At 38.7% G+C, this 27,324-nt stretch overlaps 1 protein-coding gene across 3 annotated transcripts; it reads left to right on the top strand.

Moving 5' to 3' along the window:
* The first annotated feature begins 293 nt into the window (after window positions 1–293).
* Window positions 294–27,324, top strand: FEM1C (fem-1 homolog C). Of its 3 annotated transcripts, none has more exons than XM_065940304.1 (3): window positions 294–519; window positions 1,378–2,110; window positions 22,706–27,324. In XM_065940304.1, exons 2-3 carry the CDS (start codon window positions 1,567–1,569, stop codon window positions 24,013–24,015), a joined length of 1,854 nt encoding a protein of 617 aa, XP_065796376.1. In that variant the 5' UTR covers window positions 294–519; window positions 1,378–1,566; the 3' UTR covers window positions 24,016–27,324. The 3 variants fall into 3 exon arrangements, with proteins under 3 accessions (XP_065796376.1, XP_065796378.1, XP_065796377.1); XM_065940306.1 differs by lacking the exon at window positions 294–519 and adding an exon at window positions 717–736; XM_065940305.1 differs by lacking the exon at window positions 294–519 and adding an exon at window positions 809–1,188.

Below are 27,324 nucleotides of genomic sequence, written 5' to 3'. Positions count from 1 at the left end.
CCGGGGGTTATGGCCGTGGGACTCCAAGACCCCCGAAACTAGCACCCAGAAGCGGAGCGCGGAGAAGCCCGCGAGATCTCAGCGGCGTGTCCGCCAACCTCCGGCCGCCTCCGCCTACGTGGCCACGCCCCCTTCCGGACGGCCCCGCCCCGCCCCGCCCCGCCCCTAGGCAGTTGCTCGCGGCGGCCGCCGCCTTCCCCCGGCCCAATGGCTAGGCTGCCGCGTCAGTGATGTGAAGCCGTGCTCTGGCTTGTCCGGCCCCCGGCCCTCAGCCCCATTACACCATCCGCCGCGGTAGCCGCTGCAGCCTCTGCCACCCGCGCAGCCTGGGAGGGCGGGAGGCGGCTCGGCGTGGCGGGGCGGGGCGAGCGGCGCGGCCGGATTCATTCCTGTGGGGCGCGGGGCATGGCGGAGCGGAGCGGCCACAGGCGGAGCGGGGCGGCCCGGACGGCGGCGCGGACAACGGTTTCACTTTGAAGGGACGGCCGGTGGCGGCGGGGAAGACTAGACCCCGGGCAGGTAGTGGCGAAGGCGGTGGTGGCCTGGCGGAGCCCAGGCTGTGGCCTGAGGGGCCTGGGGGAGGCCTGGGCGGGAAGGGGAAGGAGGGCGCCCCCAGCTGCGGAATGCGGGAGGCGGGCTGGAGGCCCTGGGCTGGGCGGCCCGCCGGGAGCGTGTCGCGGCGGGTCGAGGAGCTTGGCGGGTGAGGGAAGACTGCCTGTGTCTGGAAATGGTACAGGTGAAGGTTATGTAGGGGCGATCATGGTTTGGGGAACTTAAGGATCCCTTGGCGGGGAGGATCAAAACGGGGCGGATGAAGTTAGCTCAAAGGCAGCCGGATTTCCTGAGTCTCGAGTAGTTTTAAAGGGAGGAGAACCTTTCGGGTGAGGGTTTTGGCGTTAGCTGGCCGCAGTTTGTTGGGTCCGACCTTTTTTTTGTTCCTTCTCGAAAACCCTCCAGGCGACAACAGGGCCTTCCAGCCGCGCGCACTTGGCCCGCTCTGCTCTGCAGATGTGAGAAAGGGAAACATTTCTGCACCCGCGCCTCCTGCCTCTGTCGGTTGTACTCTCCCTGGGCGTGTGCAGAGCAAAAACTAGAACAAAGCTTGGCTGCTTAGGAGGCGAGAAAACCGGTTGCCTGTCGTGTTTAGATTTACCGTATATAGAGACTGCCTCCCACCAAAACATTTGGGTCTCTGTGTATCTTTTTGTATTCTCCTTTCCCACCTTGTTCGTGGCCGGGGGCGGAGGGGTGCGGAGTAGTCCCTAAAGAAAGTATGGCTCCCTTTCCCAGAAGTAGAAATTAAGAAAACCCACTGTTTCCGCCTTTACCTGTGGAAAATTCAAAACTGCAACTTTTTTTTTTTTCTTCTTTTTCTAGTTTGGTGCTCTGGTTGTCGGATGTTGGAAGGCAGTAGACAGAACATACTCTCCGTGGTTTTATATCCATTCTGGGATGCAGTGATTAACACTGAACTTTGGTTCCTCTAACTCTTGCCTGGGTCGATAGAGTTAAGCTGCAGCTTTGCTTCGAAGAATAAATAAAGCACAGCCTCTCAACTGGACATAAATGGATCTAAAGACAGCAGTATTTAACGCAGCTCGAGATGGCAAACTCCGGCTTCTCACCAAATTGTTGGCAAGCAAATCCAAAGAGGAGGTTTCCTCCTTGATCTCTGAAAAAACAAATGGGGCCACGCCACTCTTGATGGCCGCCAGGTATGGGCATCTTGACATGGTGGAATTCCTCCTAGAGCAGTGCAGTGCCTCCATAGAAGTCGGGGGCTCTGTCAATTTTGATGGGGAAACCATTGAGGGGGCTCCGCCTTTGTGGGCCGCTTCTGCAGCAGGACATCTGAAGGTGGTTCAGTCTTTGTTAAATCACGGAGCGTCTGTCAACAATACGACTTTAACCAATTCAACGCCTCTTCGAGCTGCCTGTTTCGATGGCCATTTGGAAATAGTCAAGTACCTGGTAGAACACAAAGCTGATTTGGAAGTGTCAAACCGACATGGGCATACGTGCTTGATGATCTCATGTTACAAAGGACACAAAGAGATTGCTCAGTATTTACTTGAAAAGGGGGCCGATGTCAATAGGAAAAGTGTTAAAGGTGAGTTCATCTTCATTTTTTTTAAGTGTTTGCCACTTATTTTCAGGAAGTGTGATCCATAATTTTAAGCAGTGGTGTTGAGTAAGCCAACATTGACAGACCTGTTTTGATTAGGTGTCCCTTCCTAAAAAAGACCTCTATCACTGTGTTAAGCAGCATTTTCTCTATTTATTTGGAGTGACTTCCAATTCTTGAAAAGTGGGTTCCCCAAAGTTTAGAGCATGTTAGTGGTAGTTGATCTGAGCCATTAGACTTGTGTTTCCTTAAGAATATACTTTGATGTGATGCATTATTCTAGGTTTTATTTTTTTAGAACACCCTTGGAGTAGAAACTACTATATTTAGTGAGTCATTGTTTTGTTTATTTTAGGTAGGCATTTCATTTGTTATTCCATCAGAGAAGACCAGGCCATACTACTTGGAAGGATTAATATCATTGAAAAGGAGAAAATCTGTTTCCTTATTCCCTACTTATTGTGTGGCCAATAGAAAATCCTTTCATTAAATATAGCAAGAGGGAAGGCAGATTTTTTTAAACTGCTACAGTGCTGAGAGCAAAACAAGGACTAGCTTAAGCAGATGTGGATTTGTTGACTAGCAACAGTGTAAATATCTTTGTCCAGAAGAGGAGCTCAGGTTTATGGTTGTATATACTTTTTTAGGATATTTATTTAACTGTTAAAAACAACTGCTATGATAGTATAATATTGATACTTAACATTATTTTCCTTACACATGTTTGTTTATACAAAGGAAAGTAATTCACTGTCTAATATTAAAAAACCATAAAATTTAAAGGAGCATACATACATGATAAGAAAGAATCATACAATACAAATGGGTTTGTAGTGTTTGCTATGAAAAATAAGTCTTACTACTTTTCCTTTCTAGACCTCCAACCATTATTTACAGTGTTTCGTGTGTCCTCAAGATAGTCTATGCAAATAAAAGTATATTTGTCTGTATATCTCTCTCTCTTCCTTCTTTGTTACTTGATATATACTGTTCTTTCTTTTCTTTTTAAAATTTATCTTGGATATCATTCAACTCCACACACATAACTACCTCACTCTGTTTCATGGCTACACAGTGTTTCATTGTATGAGTGTGCATAATTTATCTAGTCCCTGTTGATGGGCAGTTAGGTCACATCCAGAATAAACAGTGCTGCTATGAATATTCTTGAACAAATGTGTGTCTTTGCACACTTCTGTGAAAACAGCTCTATTGTAAATACCTATCAGTGGATTTGCAAAATTAAAGTGAATGCTCACTTGTCATTGTGTTAGCAGCTAAACCTCAAAATTACGGGGCTCTACAAAGTTACTGGAGATATTTACTGAAGTCAGTATAATCTTTCTTAAAAAGATATGTCATAAAAATGATACAGCCTCATTGTGATTTTTTAATAATTTTTTTCCCCAAGCAAGTGTAAAAATCTCACAGAATTCCAGCACTTAGAGATAATCCTCCCAAAGATACTGAATTTTGCATTTAGATATATGTATGCAATTTTATATGCTCTTCTGTACCTATTTTTTAGCTTAATAAATGTTATCCTTAATGTCATTAATTATAGCTCTTTAATTTCAATAGCTGCTTACTCTTCTGCTGATGGAGTTTTACATTGCTTTGCTTCTGGCTTCTCACTATAAGAAATGTTTCTGTAAACATTCTTTCTTGTAAATTCATTGTTCCTGATTATCTTTGAGGTAGGTATTGAGTCAAAGGACAGCATGACTTTTTTTTTTCTGAAACAGTCACCATTCTTTTAAAGAATGATTGTTTTGAAAAAACAAATTACGCTTAATTGGCCATGTTAGTATTGGGAATGCTTTGAAATCATACCCAGAAGAGAATGGGTTAAAAGATATGGCTGCCTGTTAGGCTTGTTGAGTTTTTAGTTTGTTTTGACTTTTTATTCATCAACCTAATGATGTACAGATTGTTGGTAAACGCATGTATTTAAATAAATTTGGAGCATATTTTAAACTCATGTCACTGGAGGGATGAATACTGGTACTATTTCCCTTCTGTTTTTCGAAATTTTTTATACTTTTAAAGATACAATGTTTGGGAGAACTCTACTGTAAATAGCCCATATTTTAGTGAGCATTTCTCCTTAGTAAACTGAACAACATTTAACTTGATTACCTTTGGTATTTAAGAAGACTGTTCCTTTAAACACAATCATCATACAGTTTTGTACTTGAGGATGTATATGCTCCCTCTTGGCTAATTCTAGAGTTTTTTTTTTTTAATATACTTTTTTTAAAAGTACATGTAATTTTTTAATACCAAAAATTGTTTTAGTTTTAATTATATATACACATATATGATACATATATATAATATATCATTTTGTGTGCAATATTTGAATTTTTGTATGGTGCCTTTAAATTTGACAGTGAGTCTTAATTAATGAATTTTGGGCGCAGATTAAAGTACATTTGTACCTCCCCCATTCTGATCCTGAAGTTTCCATTCTTTGATAATTACTCTCTCATCTGCTATTCAGATTTTTTCATTTTTTAATTTTATGGGTTTGGGGTAATAGAAAAACAGGAACCAGTTGAAACTGAGGCAGAAACACTATACAAGGATCTGGTAGAGCATCAAGAAAGGATTTTTCCCACGGTTTTTATCCTCATCCAAAAAATGGGGAAAACTGATAAGACTAGGGGTAAAATAATTTCTTAGGAAATTTTATTTTATATTTCAGCTGTTGGAAATGGTTCTGGAGAAAGAAAATGCCAGTAGATTATGCTTGGTCTGCTAAAATGTAAAATTCATGTGACTTCTACCTTCCATTACTTTTTAACAGGCAGTTGGTATTTGAATATATTAGTTAACCTCTTTCTGTTACTTTTTAACAGGCTGTTGACGTTTTGAACATGTTTTAACCTAAGGTGGAATTGGTTCATTAATTGAGAGTATTTATTGAGTTCCTTGAGTGTGCCAGGCTGTTAGGAAGGAAATGGCAACACACTTCAGTATTCTTACCTGGAAAATCCCATGGACAGAGGAGCCTGGTGGGCTACAGTCCGTAGGGTCGCAAGAGTCGGACATGACTTAGCGACTAAACCACCAGCTTACAAAGATGAGTAAGACAAGATTCAGTCCTTGATTCCCTGCTCTTGAGGAGCTCATGGTTTGATTGGAAAGACAGGTTCATAAGCAGATACTTAAACCACAATATGGTAAGTGCAACAGTAGTGTTTTTTTTTTGTCTTAGATTTTTGGAAATACTTTATCCCCAGCTAACTCATTATCTGAGGGGACAGTGGGTTCCCATGGCGTTCAAAAAGAGGAGAAAAGCTGAGATATTTTAAGTGCTTCTCCAGTTTAACACAGCAGTTCATTTTTGAGACAGGAAAGTTGGTTGCTATTTAAACAGAGTCCCTAAATGAGAAATGATTAGACAAGCCCATCTTAGAGCCATCCACATTTATCTCAGTACTTTATAGTCATTTTTGACTTTAATTGGTCCTTTTTTATTTGAGTTTTTTGTTTTATTTTTTTGTTCTGTTTTTATTTGAGGTTTTTTTTTGGTTTGTTTTCAAATGCCAAAAACAAACAAAAGGCTTAGAGTAGGACTTTGCAGATCTATGGAAAACTTAAGTCCTTAATTCAGCTGGAAATTGAGCAGCTGAAAGTGATTGAGTGCTAGAGACCTATAGAATGGCTCTGAGTTGGAATTGGGGAGACTGGCCCCAGAGGACACACTATTCTTAGGCATAGGTCAATCACTTTTAACTATCCAGGGTAATTAAATAAATTGGTAATCAGATAATTCCTGTGTATTTTCTGTCAGCAAGGTATTGTGTCAAGACATTATGGAAGTTTTGAAAAGATAGAGCACATCACATATGTTCCCTGTTAAAGGAATAGTGTAAATTCATTCTATAGGATTTTGGAAGAGTAAACTGACTGGAAAGGCTTCATGGAGAAGTTACCTGGGCTTTAAAAGGATTGCTGGAGTTCAGATCTGCAGAAGGGATTTGATTCAGTTTTTAAGCCTTAAGGAATGACATAAGGAAAGGCGCATTGAGAAATATGCTTGGAGGGTACAGAAATTGGAAAGTAGGCATATTTGGACCAGTGGGCACTCGGGGCTAAACTTTATAGGACATTGACTTCCAGGTAAAGGACTTTGATTTTATTTTTTATGCAGTGGTAAGCCAGTGAATGTTTCCAGTAAGGAATGACTGAGTTTTTTTTCCCAAGAGAACCCTATCTTACAACATTCTAATTCTATTACATTGTGAGCTCTTTGAGGTTAGAGACCTGGTGTTTGTATCCATGTGTTAGAAAGAGAAATCCCAACCACCATGGGCATTTGGTTAATAAGCTTGTTGACTGAATGTGTTGCATTTAAAAGAGGAAAGCTCTTTGATGGCAAGGACTGTGTTTTCTAGTCATTTTAGTACAGAAATATACACATGAAGACATTGGGACAGTGATTGTGAAAAATAAGTGGTACAGGTGGAACTCTATAGCAGTTTAGAAAACAGAAATTCATGTAGGCTCGTAAGTATAGACTAGGTTGGTGAAAAAGTAATTTTGGTTTCAGACCATGAATTTTAAATCATTATGACTAGGTTCAAACACATCCTTATTAATCAAAATAGGAACCATTACAGTCAACACATTTTTGCCAACAAGTTTGTTTATTCCTGTAGCATAAACATTTGTGCTTCAGGATTCAGTGAACTCTTGGAAAGCATTTTCTGCCTCCTTGTTGTGGAAGCATTTTTCCTGCAAAAAGTTGTGGTGATGCTTGAAGACATGGTAGTCAATTGGTCAGGTGAATATGGCAGATGAGACAAAACTTTGCAGCCCAGTTTGTTCAACTTTTGAAGCGTGGTTGTGTGACGTGCTGTTGGGGATTGTTGTGGGGAAGAATTGGGCCCATTCTGTTGACCAGTGCCAGCTGCAGGCATCACAGTTTTCTATGCATCTCCTCTATCTGCTGAGCATACCTCACAGATGTAATGGTTTTGCCAGGGTTCAGAAAGCTGTAGGGATCAGACGGGCAGCAAGCCAGCAAACAGTGACCATGACTTTGGGGTGCAGGTTTGGATTTGGAAAGTGCTTTGGGGCTTCTTCGTCCAGCCACGAGTCTGGCCGTCACTAGTTTCTTACAATATCCACTTTTCACTGCATGTCACAGTTCAATCGAGAAATGGTTCATTGTTGTTGCATAGATTAAGAGAAGACAACACTTGAAAATGCAGCATTTGTGATTTTTGGTCAGCTTATAAGGTATCTACTTATCAAGCTTTTTCACCTTTCCAATTTGCTTCTAATGCCGAATGACCATAGAAGGGCCAACGTTGAGTTCTTTGGTAACTTCTCGTGTAGTTTTAAGAGGATCAGCTTTGATGATCCTGTCAGTTGGTCATTGTCAACTTCCAGTGGCCAACAACTACGCTCCTCATCTTCAAGGCTTTCGTCTCCTTTGCAAAATTTCTTGAACTACCACTGCACTGTATGTTCAATAACAGTTCCTGGGCCAGATGCATTGTTGATGTTGCGAGTTGTCTCCACAGCTTTATGACCCATATTGGACTCAAATAAGAAGATCGCTTGAAATTGCTTTTTGTCTAACATCACTTCCCTAACTCTAAAATAAGCAGCAAGTAATAAGTCATTAGCCAAAAACATAAAGTGAGAAAGGCACATTAAAATGATGTATAACATAACCACGTTTATTTAAGAATGTATTCCAGTATCAAATGGCAAAGTTCAACTGCAGTTATTTTTGCACCAACCTGAATAGCTTTAAAAGGGTTTGAGAGAGAGCTGGTTCAGACAGTTTATTTGCCTTTTTATTATGGACATTTTCTAACTTAGGTGCAAGTGGAGAAAGCAGAAGAATACTTTAAACTGCTGTGTACTACCATCTTGCTTCAACATTTATCCACATTTGCCAGTGTACGTTAAAAAATACATTTCCTTCATCCACTTATTTTGTTATCTACAGTAGTTTAAAGCAAACCCCAGGCATTATTTCTCTCCCACAGTATAGGCAGTTTTCGGTATAGATGTATTTCAATCAAGATGAATTTTTTTTTTTAAAGATCTTTTTTTTTTTGTTACCCACTGTAAATCCAAAAAGAATACATAAAAGAAAATCTCCACTGTAAATTAAGAATGGTTGGAAATAAGGTAACGGACAAAGATAATGACTTGCCATGTAAATAGGTTATTTGTATACTTCAGGACTTAAGTCCTGATAGCTCAGTTGGTAAAGAATCTACCTGCAATGCCGGAGACCCCAGTTCGTTTCCTGGGTTGGGAAGATCCCCTGGAGAAGGGATAGGCTACCCACTCCAGTTTTCTTGGGCTTCCCTTGTGGCTCAGCTGGTAGAGTCTGCCTGCAATGTGGAAGACCTGGGTTCGATTCCTGGTTTGGGAAGATCCCCTGGAGAAGGGAAAGGCTACCCACTCCACTATTCTGGCCTGGAGAATTCCATGGACTATATAGTCCATGGGGTCCCAAGGAGTCAGACATGACTAAGCGACTTTCACTCTACTCCACTCAGGACTTAAGAGTGTTGGAAGCTGAAATTCTCTTTCTCTTTGAGAACTCTAGCTCAGGTTTTGGTTTCCTCAGAATACACCTGTTAGCAGAGAAGAGTAAAAGAGAGGGATTTAAAATTTTCTACTTGTAGCATTCTGCATTTATTTTGATTTAATAATAACATTTAATAGTTGAATTTGTTAATTTTTTTCTTTTTTTCTTTTGGCCATATCACACGGCATGTGAGATCTTAGTTCCCCAACCAAGGATTGGACCTAAGGGGTCTTAACCATCGGACCACCAGGGACGTCCCAAATTCATTTAGCGTTTTAATCACAGATCAGGCTACTCCCGCAAGCTGTTCCTTGTTCACTCCTTTCCTTCCTGAATCCCCTGGCACACTTTTTCTGTGTCCTCAGGGAGACTTGGCATCCTAGTCGGGGAGGCTAAGCTGTAGATGGTGTGTCAGTTGAGTGCAGTAGGAAACTATCCATCGTGTTCCTCTGTCCCTGGAGATGAGGTTGGGAGCTGTGCTCCTTTAATATCCTAAAGGGTTCCTCTCTACCCCTTCCCACCTGCTCCCTTAACACATGTTGCTGCTGTTGATTAGTTGCTCAGTCATGTCTGATTTGTGACCCCATGAAATGTAGCCCGCCAGGCTCCTCTGTCCATGGAATTTCCCAGGCAAGAATACTGAAGTGGGTTGCCATTTCCTCCTCCAGGGGATTTTCCCAACCCAGGGATCAAATTCATGTCTCCTTACCAATTAGCTATTGGTATAAATAGCTAATACCAGGAATAAATACAGGAATAAAATGCTTGAAATCAGTATTTTTATGTAATTGAACTATACACCTCCCTGCCAGTCTTCATAGGTAGACCTCCTTTAAAGACTCAGCTTGGTCCCAGCTGCAGGGCTGAAAAATGGATGCCAAAAGCACAGTAGGCTAAAGAGGAGGGATGAGAACTGTTTTTGTGCATTTCCAGATGAATCTATTACAATAGACCTTTTAATTGCTGCTTTTATCAGTCAAAACTTATACTTTACTAGAGACACACTTTGGTTTTAAAACCGCTTTGACACATAACTCACATACCATTCACCCATTTAAAGGGTGCACAATTGCTGATTTTTAGTATGGTGATAGATTTGTGCAGCCATCACCACAATTAGCTTTTCATCCCCCCTCCCCCCAAAGACCCCTTACCCATTAATAATCACTCCCATTCTCCCCTTCACTCCATTCTCACCCCCAGGTGCACTAGTCTTAGGCAACCACTAACATTTCTGTCTTTGTAAATTTGCCTGCTCTGCACGCTTGTGGTAAGTGGAATCATACTATGTAGTCTTTTGCAGCTTTCACTTAGCGTAGTGTTTTCAAGACACCCATTTTGCAGCTTCAGTGCTTTTTATTGCTGAATAATCCATTCTATACATACACTGCATTTATCTTCATCACTTAATGGGCATTTGGGTTGTTTCTACTTTTCGGCTATTATGTATAATGCTGCTATGAATATTTGTGCACAAATTCTTGTGTGGATATATATTTTTCATTTCCCTCAGGCATATGTGTAGGAATAGAATTTTGGGGTCATATGGTAACTACTTTTTTAATGAGCTGCCAAACTGGGCCTTTCAAAGTGACTGCATTCCTATCAACACTGAAGAAGGGTTCTGATTGTTCCACACCTTTACGAACATGTTATTACTCTTTTTTAAAATAATAAGTTTTTATTTATTTTTGGTTGCACTGGGTCTTTGTTGTTGCTCATGAGCTTGCTTTCGTTTTGGCAAGTAGGGGCTACTCTGTAGTTGCAGTGCGAGACCTTTTCATTTCAGCGGCTTCTCTCATTGCGGAGCTCAGGCTCTTGGGTGCACGGGCTTCAGTAGTTGCAGCTCGTGGGATTAGTTGCTCTGCTGCATATGGAATCTTCCTGAAGCAGGGATCGAACCCATGTCCCCTGTGTTGGCAGGCAGATTCTTAACCACTGGACCACCAGGGAAGTTCACCTTCTTTTTTAACATAGTTTTCTTAGTGGCTGTGAAATGGTGTCTCATTGCGGTTTTGATTTCTTTTTCTCCAGTGGTTAATGATGTTGAGCGTCTTCTCACGTGCTTACTGGCCATTTGTATATCTTCTTTAGAGAAATGTCTTCTTATCGTTTGCATGCTTTAAAACTGGGTAATTTATCTTTTTATTACTGAGTTGTAAGAGTAATTTACAACTCTTGTTGGAGTTGTAACATCACCGACTCGATGGATGTGAGTTGGCATCATCAATTGGAGTTGGCATCACCAACTTGATGGACGTGAGTTTGAGTAAGCTTGGGGATTGGTGATGGACAGGGAAGCCTGGCATGCTGCAGCCCGTGGGGTCACAAAGAGTCGGACATGACTGAGCAACTGAAGAGTAATTTATATATTCTGAATACAAGTCTTTACCAGATATATGATTTACAAATACTTTCTTCTATCCTGTGGATTTTCACTCTTTTGATGGTATTGTCTAGAGCAACTTGGATTTTCTTTTACAAATTAATTTTTTAAAAAATCTGACTTTGGATCACTTTGATTTGACTTAAAATTGTTAAAGATAGTCTAAAATAGTCTGCAGGGTTTACTAATACCTTTTACTACATGGCCAAGAACTTTCTGTGGATCAAGCTATAATCTAGTAGACCCACCCTATTCCTGCTATGGCATATAATGTTTAAATTTAGAATAAAGAGGGATGGGGAATTGTCATTTCTGTATGATATAAAACAGGTCTGTTTTAAACTTCTATTCTTAACACTTGATATAGTTACTGGACATGTTAGCTATATGGCAAATATCTATATAGCAAACAAGAAAATAAGATTCTTTTTCTATTTCCTTCCTGCTCTAAGTAGCGAAGACCAGGAGTATAGTCATCACTTGGACCCATCTTGGCTCACCTGAATCAGAATCTGTATTTTGCTATGATCCTCTGGTGTTTTTTACTTTAAAGTTTGAGAAGCACAACATTATTTGACATATACGAAAAACATACACAAAGTTTGAACTCTGTGAAGACTTGAAGAAAAGTGGAATCTGTTGAATTGATATTGTTAGAAAAAGCGGTTTAAATTATAATGGACATTTTGCATTTGTTAAATATTTTACAGCTTTTATGAAGACTTTTTCATTTCATTAAAAAGATAAATTCTGTTTGCTACTTGGGAGTACTTTAAAAACTGGCAATTCTGATCCTAGTGAATCTTAAGTAGTTTTACCCAAATTGAGTTATTTATAATGCTGTATTGAAGTTATTGTATAATTTAAGTGGTTGGTGACAATCACTTATTTATTGTTTAGTCAATCCCTAAACATCTGGTTTGGAGCAAGGGAACTCAGACTAATCCTTATGCAGAATACTAGTATGTTTTTGGATTATTAATTTTAGAAAAATCTTGACTCCACCGTTAGGTACCTTTCACAATTGAGCATAAATTCCTATCTTTTTTGAGCCTGCTATCAAAAATTACAAGTCTCTTTTAAGTTATCAGCATTTAGGACTGACACTTCACACCAGTCTTCTTGAGGAATACGATCATACTTTAATGCGTGACCACTTACCCCAATCTCCTTCCATAGTAGCCATCTCCAAAATAGCCCAGTGAACATGGCTATTTTTTTTCCTTCATGTTTTTTAAAGCACTGTTTCTGTGTTATTATACAGTTGAAAACTAGTGTATTTGGATGATTACTATGTTAACTTTCTTTGGAAATAACTTTTAACACTTAATGTATCACCAGTTTGATTTTATAGAAATGTCCATATAATAGACACATCTTTTGAGAAATCATAAAAAATTTGCCATTATGAATTCAGTACCAGAAATTTTATTTTTCTCCAGAAATTTATTTTTTCTTAATCAGGCATTGAGAATTGTATAATAAGGTACTGGTGACCCTTGAACAACATGGGTTCGAGCTGCAGGGGCCCATTTATTTATGAATTATTTTCAATAATAGCTATAATACACACTGTCTGAGGATGAGGAACCATGGATACCAAGGGCTGACTGTAAGTTGTCTATACTTGAATTTTCCAATGCATGGAGTGTTGGTGTCCCTAATCCCCCAGTTATTTAAGGGTGAGCTGCTCCTAATCTTTTTTGTTTAACTGAATGTAAATTCATTAAATTTTAATGCTAAATATCCTTTATTTCACTTTTTAGAAAAGATAGGTATTTTTAATTAACTTTTGGCTGTGCTGGGTCTCATTGCTGCCCACGAGCGTTCTCTGGCTGTGGCGGGTGGAGGCTCCTCCCTAGTTGTGGCGCACAGGCTTCTCTCGTTGCAGAGCAGGGGCTCTGGGGTTTGCAAGTTTCCGTAGCTGTGGTGCACGGGCTCAGTAGTTGTGGCTCATGGGGTTAGTTGCCCTGTGGCGTGTCATGAGGGATCTTAGTTTCCAGACCAGGGATCCAACCCATGTCCCCTGCATTGATAGGTAGATTCTAAGAGGCACGTAACCCAGGGAGAATGCCTGAGTTGAATCTTCAGTAGTACCTGGCAAATAATATTATGCATTAAAAGTTGAAATCAGTGAAGTTTCCTAGCAAGAGTTAGATGTGATCTTACTGGATCTTTGGCATATATATTAGCACAGACTACTCACAAGGCCATGGTAACTTGATTTTTAAATTGTTATATTTTTTCATGGGACCTTCCATTTATAGTGTATCTAATTCTTGAATGAAAGAACAAAGGAAAATATATGCAGTAAATATAACAGACTATTATATACATATATCATTTTATAAAGTACTTATATGTTGAAAATCAGACTTACCCCAGAAACGGGAACATAAATATACATGTCCTGAAAGAAAATAAAGTTTGTGAACAGACATGGGAAAATATTCTGTATACCTAGGTATAGAGGTAGTATAATTACAGTTAATTCCAGTGCTAGAAGGAATACTGTAGAAGCATGCTTTTGAAGGAATTTATAATTCTTTTGAATTATAAAGATTCAAAAGAATCTTTTGAAAGATTTTATGACTCCTTTGGAAGTGAATTAAAAATGTCTCAAGCTGTCACACATTTCTGGTTCTAAGGTAGGAATTAATTTTTATATCATTTGTTTATTGAATTACACTTCATGTACAATAAAATCCATCCTTTTCAATATATAGTTCTCTAAGTTTTGATGAACATAAGCAGTAATTTAACCATCACTACAGTATAGATGGAATGAAAAATCCCTGTATTGCCCCTTTGCATTCTCTCAGCGCCCACCCTCTGGCAATCACTGGTCCCTTATCTGTCCTTACAGTTTTTTAGGCATTAGTTTTAATAGTGAAAATTCTAAAGCAGTGCAAATGTCCATCAGCAAAGTGTTTATGCAAATTGTGACATGCCTACTTCTTGAATTGTAACCAAAAAGCCTGTAAGAGTGATCAGTTAGATAGTTTCTATGTAGTTCATGTAGACTGCGTACATGGGACATGACAGAATGACTCAGATGTAGGTGAAAAGCAGGAAACAGTTGTATATTTTCTGATTACAGCTTTATAAAAATATACTATGTAAAAAGACTTGGAGACATGACATAGTTGCTTTAAAATTACGCTTTTCGGACTTCCCTGGTGGCACATTGGATTAGAATCTGCTTGCCAGTGCAGGGGACATGGGTTCAATCCATGGTCCAGGAAGGTTTCACAGGCAGAGCATTTAATCCTGTGGACCGCAACTTCTGAATCTGCTGCAGAGCCCGCCTGCTGCAGCTGCCCCCGCTGTGTGCTGCAGCTCCCGAAGTCTGCGAGCCTGTACTCTGCAATGAGAAGCAGCGGCAGGGAGAAGCCCGCACACTGCAGCGAAGAGCGGCCACACTGCAGCGAAGAGCAGCCTTGGCTTGTGGCAGCTGGAGAAAACCCATGCAAAGCAACGAAGACCCTGTGAAGCCACAAATGAATAAATAAAACTAGGCTTTTGTTTTGTTTTGGATTTTGGTGGGATTTTTTTTTTTTTTACCTGTTTTCTAAACTTTTAAGTAATGGACTAGGCTATAATTTGAAAAATTTTTTAGGGCTTCCAGGGCAGGGGCATGAAAGTATGGTGGTTATATACTTGTTAGAATAAAGACCATATCCTCCTGCTAAGATTTTACTTTTTAAAGTTATTTTGTCCTTATTTGAAATCATGTTTTGTGATATCAAGTGTTAAAAATTTAAGAATCTACCTTTAAAAAAAAAAAAGAATCTACCTTAGCTTTGATATTGTGCTAACTGCTATCTGGGACATAAAGGAAATACAGGCTCTGTGTACTTTTAGGAATAGGCCATTTAGGTAAGAAAACCTATTTGTGAGTCCAGAACATATTATGTTACTTCCCTTGTGGCTCAGAAAAGAAACAATCTGGTTGCAATATAGGAGACTTGGGTTCTATCCCTGGGTCAGGAAGATCCCCTGGGAGAAGGGAATGCCTGCCCACTCCAGTATCCTTGCCTGGAGAACTCAAAGGCGAACACAACTGAGCAACTAGTACAGCAACAGCATGTTACGTGGGCTTCTCCAGCGGCCAGTGGTGAAGAGCCCACCTGCCAGCGCAGGAGATGTGTGTTTGATCCTGGGACTGGGAAGATCCCCTGGAGAAGGAAATGTCAACCCACACCAGCATTCTTGGCCTGGGAAATCCCACGGACAGAGGCGCCTGGGGTGCTGCAGTCGCTGGGGTCACAGAGAGGCGAAGACGACTTGGTGCCTCAACAACAGCAGCAACAGCAACATACTGTGCAATGTATTACGTGAGGTGTTACATGAGTGCTGATCAGGAGGAGTGAAACACTCGTTCACCAGACATTCTCAAGATGATAAACTAATATAATGTAACCGAGAAAGCCTCTTTGAACAGCTAAAATCTGTTGAAACATGGCAGAAGAGAAGTTAGAAAAGTAAAGAAGCAGGAGTATAACACAGCAAAATTAAGAGGCATGGAGGTGGAAGTAAGCACGACTGTTTGTGGGGCTGGAAGAGGTAACTTAGGATAGAGTGACGGGAAGGCTAAGCAGCTTCTCTGCCTTGTGTATAGCAGGCATTGATAATGGCTTTTGGGTCAGAGTAGGTGTTGGCAAACTGTGCCCCAGAGGTCAAATTCTGCCCACCACCTGTTTTTGTACTGCCTGAGAACTAAGATAAGGTTTTTGTAAATTTTTAGTGGTTGAAAAAAATCAAAATAATATTTCAGGACCCAAAAGCTGTATTTTGGCGTCCATAAATAAAGTTTTGTTGGATTAACGGCCATTCTGTTAATTTAACCAATTGCCTGTGGATACTTTTTGTTATATGGTAGAGATGACCGATTACAACAAAGACCGTATGGCCTGCAGAACCTTGAATACTCTCTAGTCCTTTACAGATCAAGTTTGTGGCTCCTGGGCTAGATACACAGAGCAGTGTTCATACTGGATGTGACGAGAAGTGTGAAGCTGGTAGGGTAGGGAAACACTTCTCTTTTCAGAATCTGTTTCCCTTAGTGTTTGTTCTGATGTGTGTTTCCACTACCAGGATTAAGCTTTACTTCACATAACATGCCTTCTAAAACTAGAATTCTGCTTTGTTGCTTTCTTACCCTCTCACAGATAATGATTTGAGAATCAGTGCTGTAGAATTTTTAAATCTTAAAGGTTTTCAGCTGTTTCCTTAGAGGAAGCATAAAAGCTTTTGAGCTGGAAAGTAATGCGATTGGTAGAAGTTTTGTTATGAGGTTTGTTTTTATTAGAAATAACTTATTCACAGGAGTATAGTATGACTAGCATTTAAAATACCACCTTAGGTATGTGCAGTACATTGAAATGGCAAATGGGAGGCATGGATTTTGATTTTAATACTAATTCCTCTGGTTTCTATTTGTAGAACAAATTTATCTTCTCTAGTTTGCACAGTTACTAGTATAAGATTACAGGAGGGCAATAGTTAATAAAATTACTGGTACCTTTTTCCTTCATTTATATCTGTTTTTTATTATTCACTTCGAGTTTGTCTAGGCTTACTTTACTTTTTCCCCTATAACTTCTTGAGATGGAAACTTAGCTGTTTTTTCAGAAAGTCTTTCTTTTTTATATCATCCAGCTAAAAATATTTTCTACTATCCTTTGGGATTCCTCCTTTGACCCATGTGCTATTTAGAAGTATATTTTTAAACTTCAAGTATGTGGAGATTTTTCTAGGGTTTTTTTTTTTCTTTTTTGGCTGTACTGGGTCTTTGCTGCTGCACACGGGCTTTCTCTAGTTGAGGCAAGCCGGCGCTACTCTAGTGCATGGGCTTCTCACCGCATCAGCTTCTTCTGTTGCGGCTCCCGGGCTCTAGAGCAAAGGCTCTGTAGGGGTGGTGCACAGGCTTAATAGGCTTGTGGCATGTGGAATCTCCTGGACCAGGGGTTGAACCTGTGTCCCCCTGCGTTGGCAGGTGGATTCTTAACCACTGGATCACCAGGGAAGTTCCGTTTGTTTTTAATCTGACTTGTAGTGTGAACTTACAACATATTCAGTGTTTCAGTCCCTTGACATTTATGTGAGTCTGATTTTATGGCCTAGAATGTGGTCAATATTTATATATGCTCCAAGTATCCTTTCCAAAAAAAAAAAAAAAGAAACTGTCATGTTCATTATGCGAAGTCAAGTGTGCCTTAGGAAACATCACTACAAACAAAGCTAGTGGAGGTGATGGAATTCCAGTTGAGCTATTTCAAATCCTAAAAGATGATGCTGTGAAAGTGCTGCACTCAATATGCCAGCAAATATGGAAAACTCAGCAGTAGCCACAGGACTGGAGAAGGTCAGTTTTCATTCCAGTCCCAAAGAAAGGCAATATCAAAGAATGCTCAAACTACTGCACAATTGCAGTCATCTCACACGCAAGCAAAGTAATGCTCAAAATTCTGCAAGCCAAGCTTCAACAGTATGTGAACTATGAACTTCCAGATGTTCAAGCTGGATTTAGAAAAGGCAGAGGAACCAGAGATCAAATTGCCAACATCTGCTGAATCATCGAAAAAGCAAGAGAGTTCCAGAAAAACACCTATTTCTGCTTTATTGACTGTGCCAAAGCCTTTGACTGTGTGGATCACAACAAATTGTGGAAAATTCTGGAAGAGATGGGAATACCAGGCCACCTGACCTTCCTCCTACGAAATCTGTATGCAGGTCAGAAGCAACAGTTAGAACTGGACATGGAACAATACACTGGTTCCAAATAGGAAAAGGAGTACGTCAAGGCTGTATATTGTCACCTGCTTATTTAACTTATATGCAGAGTACATCATGAGAAACGCTGGGCTGGAAGAAGAACAAGCTGGAATCAAGATTGCCGGGAGAAATGTCAATAATCTCAGATATGCAGATGACACCACCCTTATGGCAGAAAGTGAAGAACTAAAGAGCCTCTGGATGAAAGTGAAAGAGGAGAGTGACAAAGATGGCTTACAACTCAACATTCAGGAAACTAAGATTATGGCATCTGGTCCCATCACATCATGGCAAGCAAATGGGGAAACAGCGAGAGACTTTATTTTTTTAGGCTCCATCACTGCAGATGGTGACTGCAGCCATGAAATTAAAAGATGTTTGCTCCTTGGAAGAAAAGTTATGACCAACCTAGACAGCATATTAAAAAGCAGAGACATTACTTGGCCAACAAAGGTCTGTCTAGGCAAAGTTATGTTTTTTCCAGTAGTCATGTATGGATGTGAGAGTTCGACTATAAAGAAAGCTGAGCACTGAAGAATTGATGCTTTTGAACTGTGACTTGAGAGTCCCTTGGACAGCAGGGAGATCTAACTAAGGGAAATCAGTCCTGAACATTCATTGGGAGGACTGATGCTGAAGCTGAAACTCCAATACTTTGGCCACCTGACGCAAAGAACTAACTCATTGGAAAAGACCCTGATGCTGGGAAAGATTGAAGGTGGGAGGAGAAGGGGATGACAGAGGATGAGATGGCTGGATGGCATCACCAACTCAATGGACATGAGTTTGAGTAAACTCTGGGAGTTGGTGATGGACAGGCAGGCCTGGAGTGCTGCCGTCCATGGGGTTGCAAAGAGTCGGATACGACTGAGCGACTAAACTGAACTGATAGTGTTCATTTAATTTTCTGTATCCTTACTGGTTTTGGTCTTCTATACTGAGAAAGGTGTGTTGAAATGTATTATGTAGTTATGTTGATTTTTGCTTTATTTTTCTGTGTTTTAAATGAAAACAAACTTGGAATTATATCTTTATGTTGTTTTGAATTTTATATTATTATAAAATGTTTCTTTATCTCTAAACATGCATTTTGTTTTAAAGTCTACTTAATCTGATATTTTAATATCAGACAGCTTTCTCATGGTTAGTTTTTGCATAAGATATATATTTTTTTTCATCATTTTACATCAGACTTTTTCTCTTCTTACATTTAAGATATTTCTCATGTAAGCAGCATGTAGTTGAGTTTTATGTGTTTGTATTTTTAGCCTGATAGTTTTTGTATTTTAATGGCATATTTCATTTGTTGTATTTAATATAACTACTCATGTATTTGAGTTTTAATCTCCTAGCTACTTAGAACTAATTTTTATTTGTCCTACCTGTTTTGTAGTCTTTGTTTCTGTCATCATTTGGATTCATTTTCATTTTTTCATTTTTTTTTTCTGTATTGTAGGATATGTAGTAATTATCTGCATGTATGCCCTCTATTATTTTAGTGGTTCTTCTAGATAGTACTACTTTGACTTACTAAAGGCTAACATAAATTACTAATTTTACCTTTTTCTAAGCATTGGAGAAATCTTAGAATACTTTAGCTTGTTACCATCATTACTTGTATGCTATTTCTATCAAGCATTTCTCTTCTATACAGGTCTCAAACCCTGTTATAATGTTTAAAGTAAATATTTATTTAGATATCTCAGAAATAAGTTGGCATTTATTTTCCTTTACTGCTTTAAGGCTTCTTTTGTTTCTAATTAGAACTTTGCTATCAGTCTAATTGTTGTTCTTTTGCTGGTCATTTCTACCTATTCTTTTGTTTTAAGAATTTTCTCTTTGTCTTTAGTGTTCAGCAGTTTTGCTGTAGTGACCTGGTGTAAGTTTCTTTTTTCTCTAGCCTTCTTGTTTGTAAAACTCTATAAATTTGTGGCTTGATGGTTGTTCAGCTTCAGAAAATTCTCAGAGTTTATCTCTGTAAATATTGCCTTGCCTTGGGCCCTTTTTTCTTCCTCTAGAATTCTGGTTTTAAGTATATTAATCCTTCTGACATTATTTTGTCTGTCGACAGTCTCCTGCTTTTTCATCCTTTTACTTTCACACGTCTTTCTGTGTGTTTTCATCTGACTTATTTTCTAGTTCACTGATTCTCTAGTCAGGTGTGTGTCGTCTACTCTTAAATCCACCCATTGAATTTTTCAGTTCTAGAATGTTCATTATCTAGGTCCTCTGTTGGGCTTCTCTCTTAGCTCTTACTTCTCTCGGTTTTTGTGTTGTGGCTCCTGGTTTTCTTTTCTGTCCATTATGTTTGATTAGATACCAGGCCTTATAGATGAAGAATATGTATATAAATAATTTGAACCTAGTGTGATAATTGCTTCATCTAAATAGTATTTGTATTTGCTTCTGGCTTTTGATTACATATGCCAGCAGTCCTGGATTACTTTAATTCCATATCAAGATGATTTTAACTTCCATTTCAGTTCCTGTGATGACGGGTTTATTTGCGCTTCATCCTAACTCCTAGAGAGCAGCCCCACAGAGCTGTACCCTGAAGTGTAGAGGGATTTCTTAATGGGCTCTGGACTTTAGTTTCCTCCTCTAACCCAACAAATCAAAAGCTCTGCTCAGTTTTCCAGCTGCCTCTTCCACAATCAGTAGAGGTCGTTGGGGGACATTTCCCCAAATTCTGGACTTAACTAATTTTTTTTATTCTCCTGGGTGTTGTCTCCATGTGAGCCCTTACCTGCTGTCATACGGATTTTTTAAAATGCACTTCTCAGCTTTTCTGCTTCTTAGTGGGAGGGGATCCTATTACCTCTGCCGTTACTAGATGTGAGTCTCGTAGTCCTTTAAAAAAGAAAGCAAAAAACATTTTTTTCAGCATATGGTGTATTCAAAATATATGTATATTCTGCATTTTTCCAATACAGCAATTCAGTTAATTAAAAGACTGGCTTTTGCTGCATTTTTATTCTTGATTTCATTACTATGAATGGAGAAGAATGCCATCTAAGCTGTCGCTTTATTACACTCTATTTCTTAGAGAAAAAGGAAGTATTATAGATCTAATTCAAAAGATTTTTAAACAATATACTTAGTAGTAGTCATGTTTAACTGAAACTATTTTGAGCAAATAAACAGGAGTAGTCAGAAGTTCTGGGCTCTCGAGTGCTTGGTTACTGTACACGTTGCTAAAACCTTCCATCAGACACTGTGAAATGCTGAGTTAGAAAAAATACACAGATGTTGTCAATGTAATCCCTGTAGATACAGAAGACAAAGAAGCAGGATACATTTGTGAAGAGATTAAAGTCCTATTATAACTTGTGCTTTTTTGAATTTTAGTTGTAGATTTGTTATGTGAAGGATTCAGGTTTAAACCACTTTCTAGAACATATCCTGCACCTGGGGTTCCCATGGCCACCCCCACGTTTGGAGTTAACACACAGTCGTACTCATGGCTAAGATTTATTACAGTGATATAATAAGGACATAAATCTGGATCATAAGAGAAAAGGTACAGGGGGGTCTAGGGGACTCTTGTGCAGGCTTGTTTATGCTCTGTCCTTGTGAGAGGTTCTCCTAGCAAGGTAAATGTATACGTGTCATGTTCCTGCCCAGGGAATCCCATCGGATTGATTAGACACTCAGTGCCCAAGTTTTTTTTGGGTGCTTGTTACATAGGCATCCTCTGCTGAGCACATATTCAAAATTCCAGACTCCCAGAAGGAAAGCAGGTAGTCTGCATGAACTCACCCTTATCATTTAGGGAAACTTATATCTTGGAACTGATTACCAAACAGCATTCCAGATGCCAGCCAGGGGCCATCCTTGCAAGCAGGTCTTTCTAAGAATAGCTGTCTCAGCCATCTAGGTTAGCTCTTTTCCACACACATGCCTAAAATGACTCACTGTTGAAATTTTGTGTAAACACTATGTATATACCAAAGATCTGCATGATAATTTCTGTTTTGACCATAAGTAGAATGTTTATCATTTAACTTAGGTAGCTAAAAATAGCTTGAGTGGTTATTATGTCTTAGTGTGTTCCATCCATACAGGGCTTTTTATTAATGTGCCAGTGCCTGTTGTCAGTTTTAATCCATGTGTGGGAAGAAGCGGACAGTATTAGAACATTTAGTACATCTAAAAAGAATGTTTAAAAAATTAAATTACAGTGGGAAGTAATTCATTATGAAAGGACACTTCAGATGTCTCCTTTTAAAGTTCATATTCAACCACCCACATGTTCTTTAGATTTCAGTGGATTTGTTTTTCTTATGGGAGTTTTTTTGAAGAAAGTACTTTGTTACCAGTATTTTTGACTAAAGCTGAAGTTCACTTGGCAATCTGGAAATACTGAAGAAATAACTTCTCACTCTTAGAATCAAATTGAAGAATCTTAGATACTTATAATAGACTAGATTTCTTGTTTATAAATGTGGAATCTGACTCAGAAAGTTACATGACTGTCAGCAAAACTGCACAGCTGGTTAATTTCATTAGTTTTTAGTTGTAGAATACACTTGAAATCATTATCAAAAAATACCAAATGGGCCATGGACTAATTTTGAATTTGATTTAGTGACTTTGAATATCTTTTCATGCCTAATTTGGTCATTTCATTTATTGAAAGAACTTAACCAATATTATTTTTCCCTTGCTGTGTGTCAGACATTAATTTTAGGTGCTGGGGCTCTTTTTTCCTTATTTGAAAGCAAATTAAAGTATGTCCCATTGAGGGTGGCTTGGAGCTGCCTACTTTTCTTTAGATTTTAAAATACATTTATATATTACATTGTATCCTGGTTCCTCAAAATATGTTATTTCTTTTTTCCTTCTCCTTAAGGTAATACTGCATTGCATGATTGTGCAGAGTCTGGAAGTTTGGACATTATGAAGATGCTTCTTATGTATTGTGCCAAGATGGAAAAGGATGGTTATGGAATGACTCCACTTCTCTCTGCAAGTGTGACTGGTCACACAAATATTGTGGATTTTCTGACTCACCATGCACAGACCAGCAAGACAGAACGGATCAATGCACTAGAGCTCCTGGGAGCTACATTTGTAGACAAAAAAAGAGACCTCCTTGGGGCTTTGAAATACTGGAAAAAGGCAATGAACATGAGGTACAGTGATAGGACTAATATCATTAGCAAACCAGTACCGCAGACACTAATAATGGCTTATGATTATGCCAAGGAGGTAAACAGTGCAGAAGAGCTAGAAGGTCTTATTGCTGATCCTGATGAGATGAGAATGCAGGCACTATTAATTAGAGAACGTATTCTTGGTCCTTCTCATCCTGACACCTCTTACTATATTAGATATAGAGGTGCTGTCTATGCAGACTCCGGAAATTTCAAACGATGCATCAACCTATGGAAGTATGCTTTGGATATGCAGCAGAACAATTTGGACCCTCTCAGCCCAATGACCGCCAGCAGCCTATTATCTTTTGCAGAACTGTTCTCTTTCATGCTGCAGGATAGGGCTAAAGGCCTGCTGGGCACCACTGTTACCTTTGATGATCTTATGGGCATACTGTGCAAAAGTGTCCTTGAAATAGAGCGAGCTATCAAACAAACTCAGTGTCCAGCTGACCCATTACAGTTAAATAAGGCTCTTTCCATCATTTTGCACTTGATTTGCTTATTAGAAAAAGTTCCTTGTACTCTAGAACAGGACCATTTCAAAAAGCAGACTATATACAGGTTTCTTAAGCTGCATCCAAGGGGAAAGAATAACTTCAGCCCTCTTCATCTGGCTGTGGACAAGAATACTACCTGTGTAGGGCGGTACCCTGTTTGTAAATTTCCATCTCTGCAAGTTACTGCAATACTGATAGAGTGTGGTGCTGATGTGAATGTCAGAGACTCCGATGACAACAGTCCCCTCCACATCGCTGCTCTGAACAACCATCCAGACATCATGAATCTCCTTATTAAATCAGGTGCACATTTTGACGCCACAAACTTGCACAAACAAACTGCTAGTGACTTGCTGGACGAGAAGGAAATAGCCAAGAGTTTGATCCAGCCTATAAACCACACCACGCTGCAGTGTCTTGCTGCCCGTGTTATAGTGACTCATAGAGTGCACTATAAAGGGCACATCCCAGAAAAGCTAGAGGCCTTCGTTTCACTTCACAGATGATGTTTGACTGTTAAGGCACGAATTGGTCACAGTTGTTGCATAAATGAGCACTCTTGTGATAACACCAGCATTCATTTAGCTTGATTCCATTGTGCTCTCATTGGCTAAAGCGTTGTAAGCATCAAATTTACAGGATTGGTTTCCCAGTATTTAATATAAATATACCATATAATATATTGTTTGTGAATTACTGAGAAATGAAATGTCATATTCAACTTCTAAAATTGTCTGCCAAAGGCTTATCCATTCTGATTTTGTTTGCGTTGGATGTTTGGGACAGAATTAACCATTTTTCAGTGGTGTCTTTATACTTTTCTGATTTGTGAATTTTATACAATTGAAGGTCTTTTTTCTTGCTTCTTCCCTCTTTTCTCCAAACTTCTCTCCTGTTTCCACTTTATTTTTAACTTAACCATTTCTACTTAGCAATTTTTCTCCCCTCATGGACCCATGTTGAATTGTACAAACTTTATGAACTTGTTACCATTTGCAGTTTACCATAAGTGCTTTATCTTCTCTATGCACGGGCTTCAACTTGACTGTTGTATGTTAGCATATTTCTATGCAGCAGTTGGTCAGCTTCAACTCTGAAACACTGTTAGATATGTTACAAAGTTCATTTTATGAAAGTACTCTTGTAGCATGACAATTTGTAGAGCTACAGGTTAGCTACCAGAGCTTGAGCTTTTTTGTTGTTTTTTTCTTTACATCTGAGATTTCTTTTTCTAATCCACTGAAATTATTGTGTGCTAAATTTGGGGAGCAAATCTATTCTAACTCATTAACCTGGTTGAGATCTAGGTCTGTCATCTTAATGTATCATGCGGTAAGAGGACTCTTCATAAAGAAACCCACCTTTCACGCCAGCATCGTCCTGCTTGTGCTGATGGTGTGATTAAGTGTAGAGAGTTTGCTTACATTTAACCTCAGAGTTTATCACACAGCTTAATGAGTCACACTGAAATACTCAATAATTGAACTGCAAATCACTTTTAGTTACTAAAAGAGCTGAAGCATGTCAGTGGCATGATGCTTGCCAAGCCAGACCTAGGCATCTAGGATAATTAAGGTATTTTAGTATGCAATTTACTGCCATAGTATCAAAGGTCAGTAACAGTGCTCTTTCTTTCTTCAAGCTTAAGTATGCCTTTGACAATGACCTGCATGGATTACTTCGGTCTCAATATTCGTCACCATAATTAAACACAAGGTTGAAGTGCTTCCTGTTCCTTTGCTGAAAATTAACTTTTTTCTTTCTTTTTTTTCTTCCTTTCTTCCCCTTGCTTCCTCCCTTCTTTCTTTCTTTTGTTTTTTTAACAGCTTTGCTAATGCCACAGAAAGGGCTCTTTTAACTTAAGAAAAAATAAGTGAAAAGTACTAAAAAAGTTCAGGTAATTATCATTCAGCACTTTATTGTTACTCAGAATAAAATTTATGATGGCATATTTGCCTTGCCAATGTCTTAATGAAATTGTTCTGAATAAAAAGCTCCTTATTGGTTTGAGAAAAACTCAGTTTACCTGTGAGTTTAATGAGCTGGATCACTTGGGTTTTTGTGTTGACATTTTATTCTGAGGGTGGATGTAGTGGTATTAAGAGTTGTCATTGCAAACAGTCATGTTAGGTTTATTTCATCTTTACTCAGTAAAAAACTTGTAATGAAGAATCGTAAATAAATAAAGCTTTAGACTCACTTTCTGGTTAAAAAATTGAAGTTTAATTTTTTAAAAGAGATAACCCTTACTCATTTTACTAGGTTGTACATTTCATTTCACCATTGAAAAAAGTGGTTTGGATATAAATGGTTACTCTCCAAACTTTTGATGAGGAGATTTGCATATCATGTTTACTGTGGGCAAATTTGATGAAATATTTGAACTGCCACCATATGTTATGACTAATTTGTGATTTAGAGAAATATTCTAGAAATATCAGACATCAATTTTTGAAGTCATTTTCCTCTAACCCTGTGGTATAAGAATTATATATGCATAAACTACTTTTTTTAAAAAAATGAAAACTTTGTAAGTATAATAAATTTGCATTAGTTAATCTCAGTAATTTACGGATGAAAAGTGAGCAATTGGATTTTAAGTGACTTATTAGTCTTTTGGGGGATGGGGTAGGAGGACTTTACATGCTCTTATAGTAAGGCACATCTCACACTCCTTTATAGGTGAATTTGAATTGTGCAACTTGAGTATAAAACAAGGATTTCTTTACATAGCATTTTCCCACCACTGACTATAGATAACTTAGAATTATTCCTCAATCTTGATAACTGAAATGCATTATTTCAATTAGGATACAGTTCTGTTTGCCATCTCCCCAAATGCTGTTAGGAGCTCTTGAAAAATCAGTTAGTTTAAAAGGTCAAAATTATCCATTTTATTTTAAAGAAAGTTGTTTCATAAATGTGACCTCAGACACTGTTTAAGGCCTTTGTCAGAAAGTAATCTCAAAATTATGAGGCTGAATTTTTTAAAAACTTACATTTGTGTTATTTTTTAAACCCTCAGATGAGTAACTTAATACTTAATGAGCTAATTATATTCTCTACTGTACACTGTAGCATGGTAATGTTGACTGGAGCTAATGTATAAATTGATTATATTTCCATGAAAGTTCTCAGTTAAGGCCTGATGAATTTTAGATGTTCCACTCTTGATCGTTTCTGTAAAAGAAAAGAAATGGTAATTTTACTCAGATTAGATACCAGTCTGCTTTGTAAAGACAAGCGGGTTATAGATTTTAAAAACAGTCCTTTTTTTCCCATTAATTGGACAGGGACATAAGCCTATATCAGCAAAAGGTAATTTGGTGCCCAGGATGATTTTGCAGTTAAGTGATTGCTCATTTGTAAAGTGACTACCTTAAGGTATAATGTTTTCAAGACCCCTATCTACTGTGACTTGGGAAAACTGTTTAGGTTATATTTGAAAAAGTAGCTTTTTAAAATCATATAGCCCAGCAGAAACCTTAGGTTGAATTTTACAGGTATAATAATCCTTGTAATTTTCCCAGAATTGTGGGACCTGGATGAAATAATAACCATATTCTTGTGCATTGTAACAGCAGTTTTACTACTTGGACCTTTAACCATTTTAGAGTTAGATACTAAGGAAAGTAAAATTGTTGTCATGGTTCCCCCCACCCCATATCACTAAACAACTAGTTCCCCTACCCTTTTGTCAATTCCCATTGTGTGTTTTTCCAAAAAGTACTGTATTCTGGTGCCAGCCAATAAATTGTCACACAATGGAAAATGATATTCATTGTAAGGTTTAATAAAATTAAATTTGCACCAAA

This window comes from Muntiacus reevesi, chromosome 7, assembly GCF_963930625.1.
Source record: "Muntiacus reevesi chromosome 7, mMunRee1.1, whole genome shotgun sequence".
NCBI classification, from domain to species: domain Eukaryota; kingdom Metazoa; phylum Chordata; class Mammalia; order Artiodactyla; family Cervidae; genus Muntiacus; species Muntiacus reevesi.
This window is presented reverse-complemented; position numbering and strand designations above follow the sequence as displayed.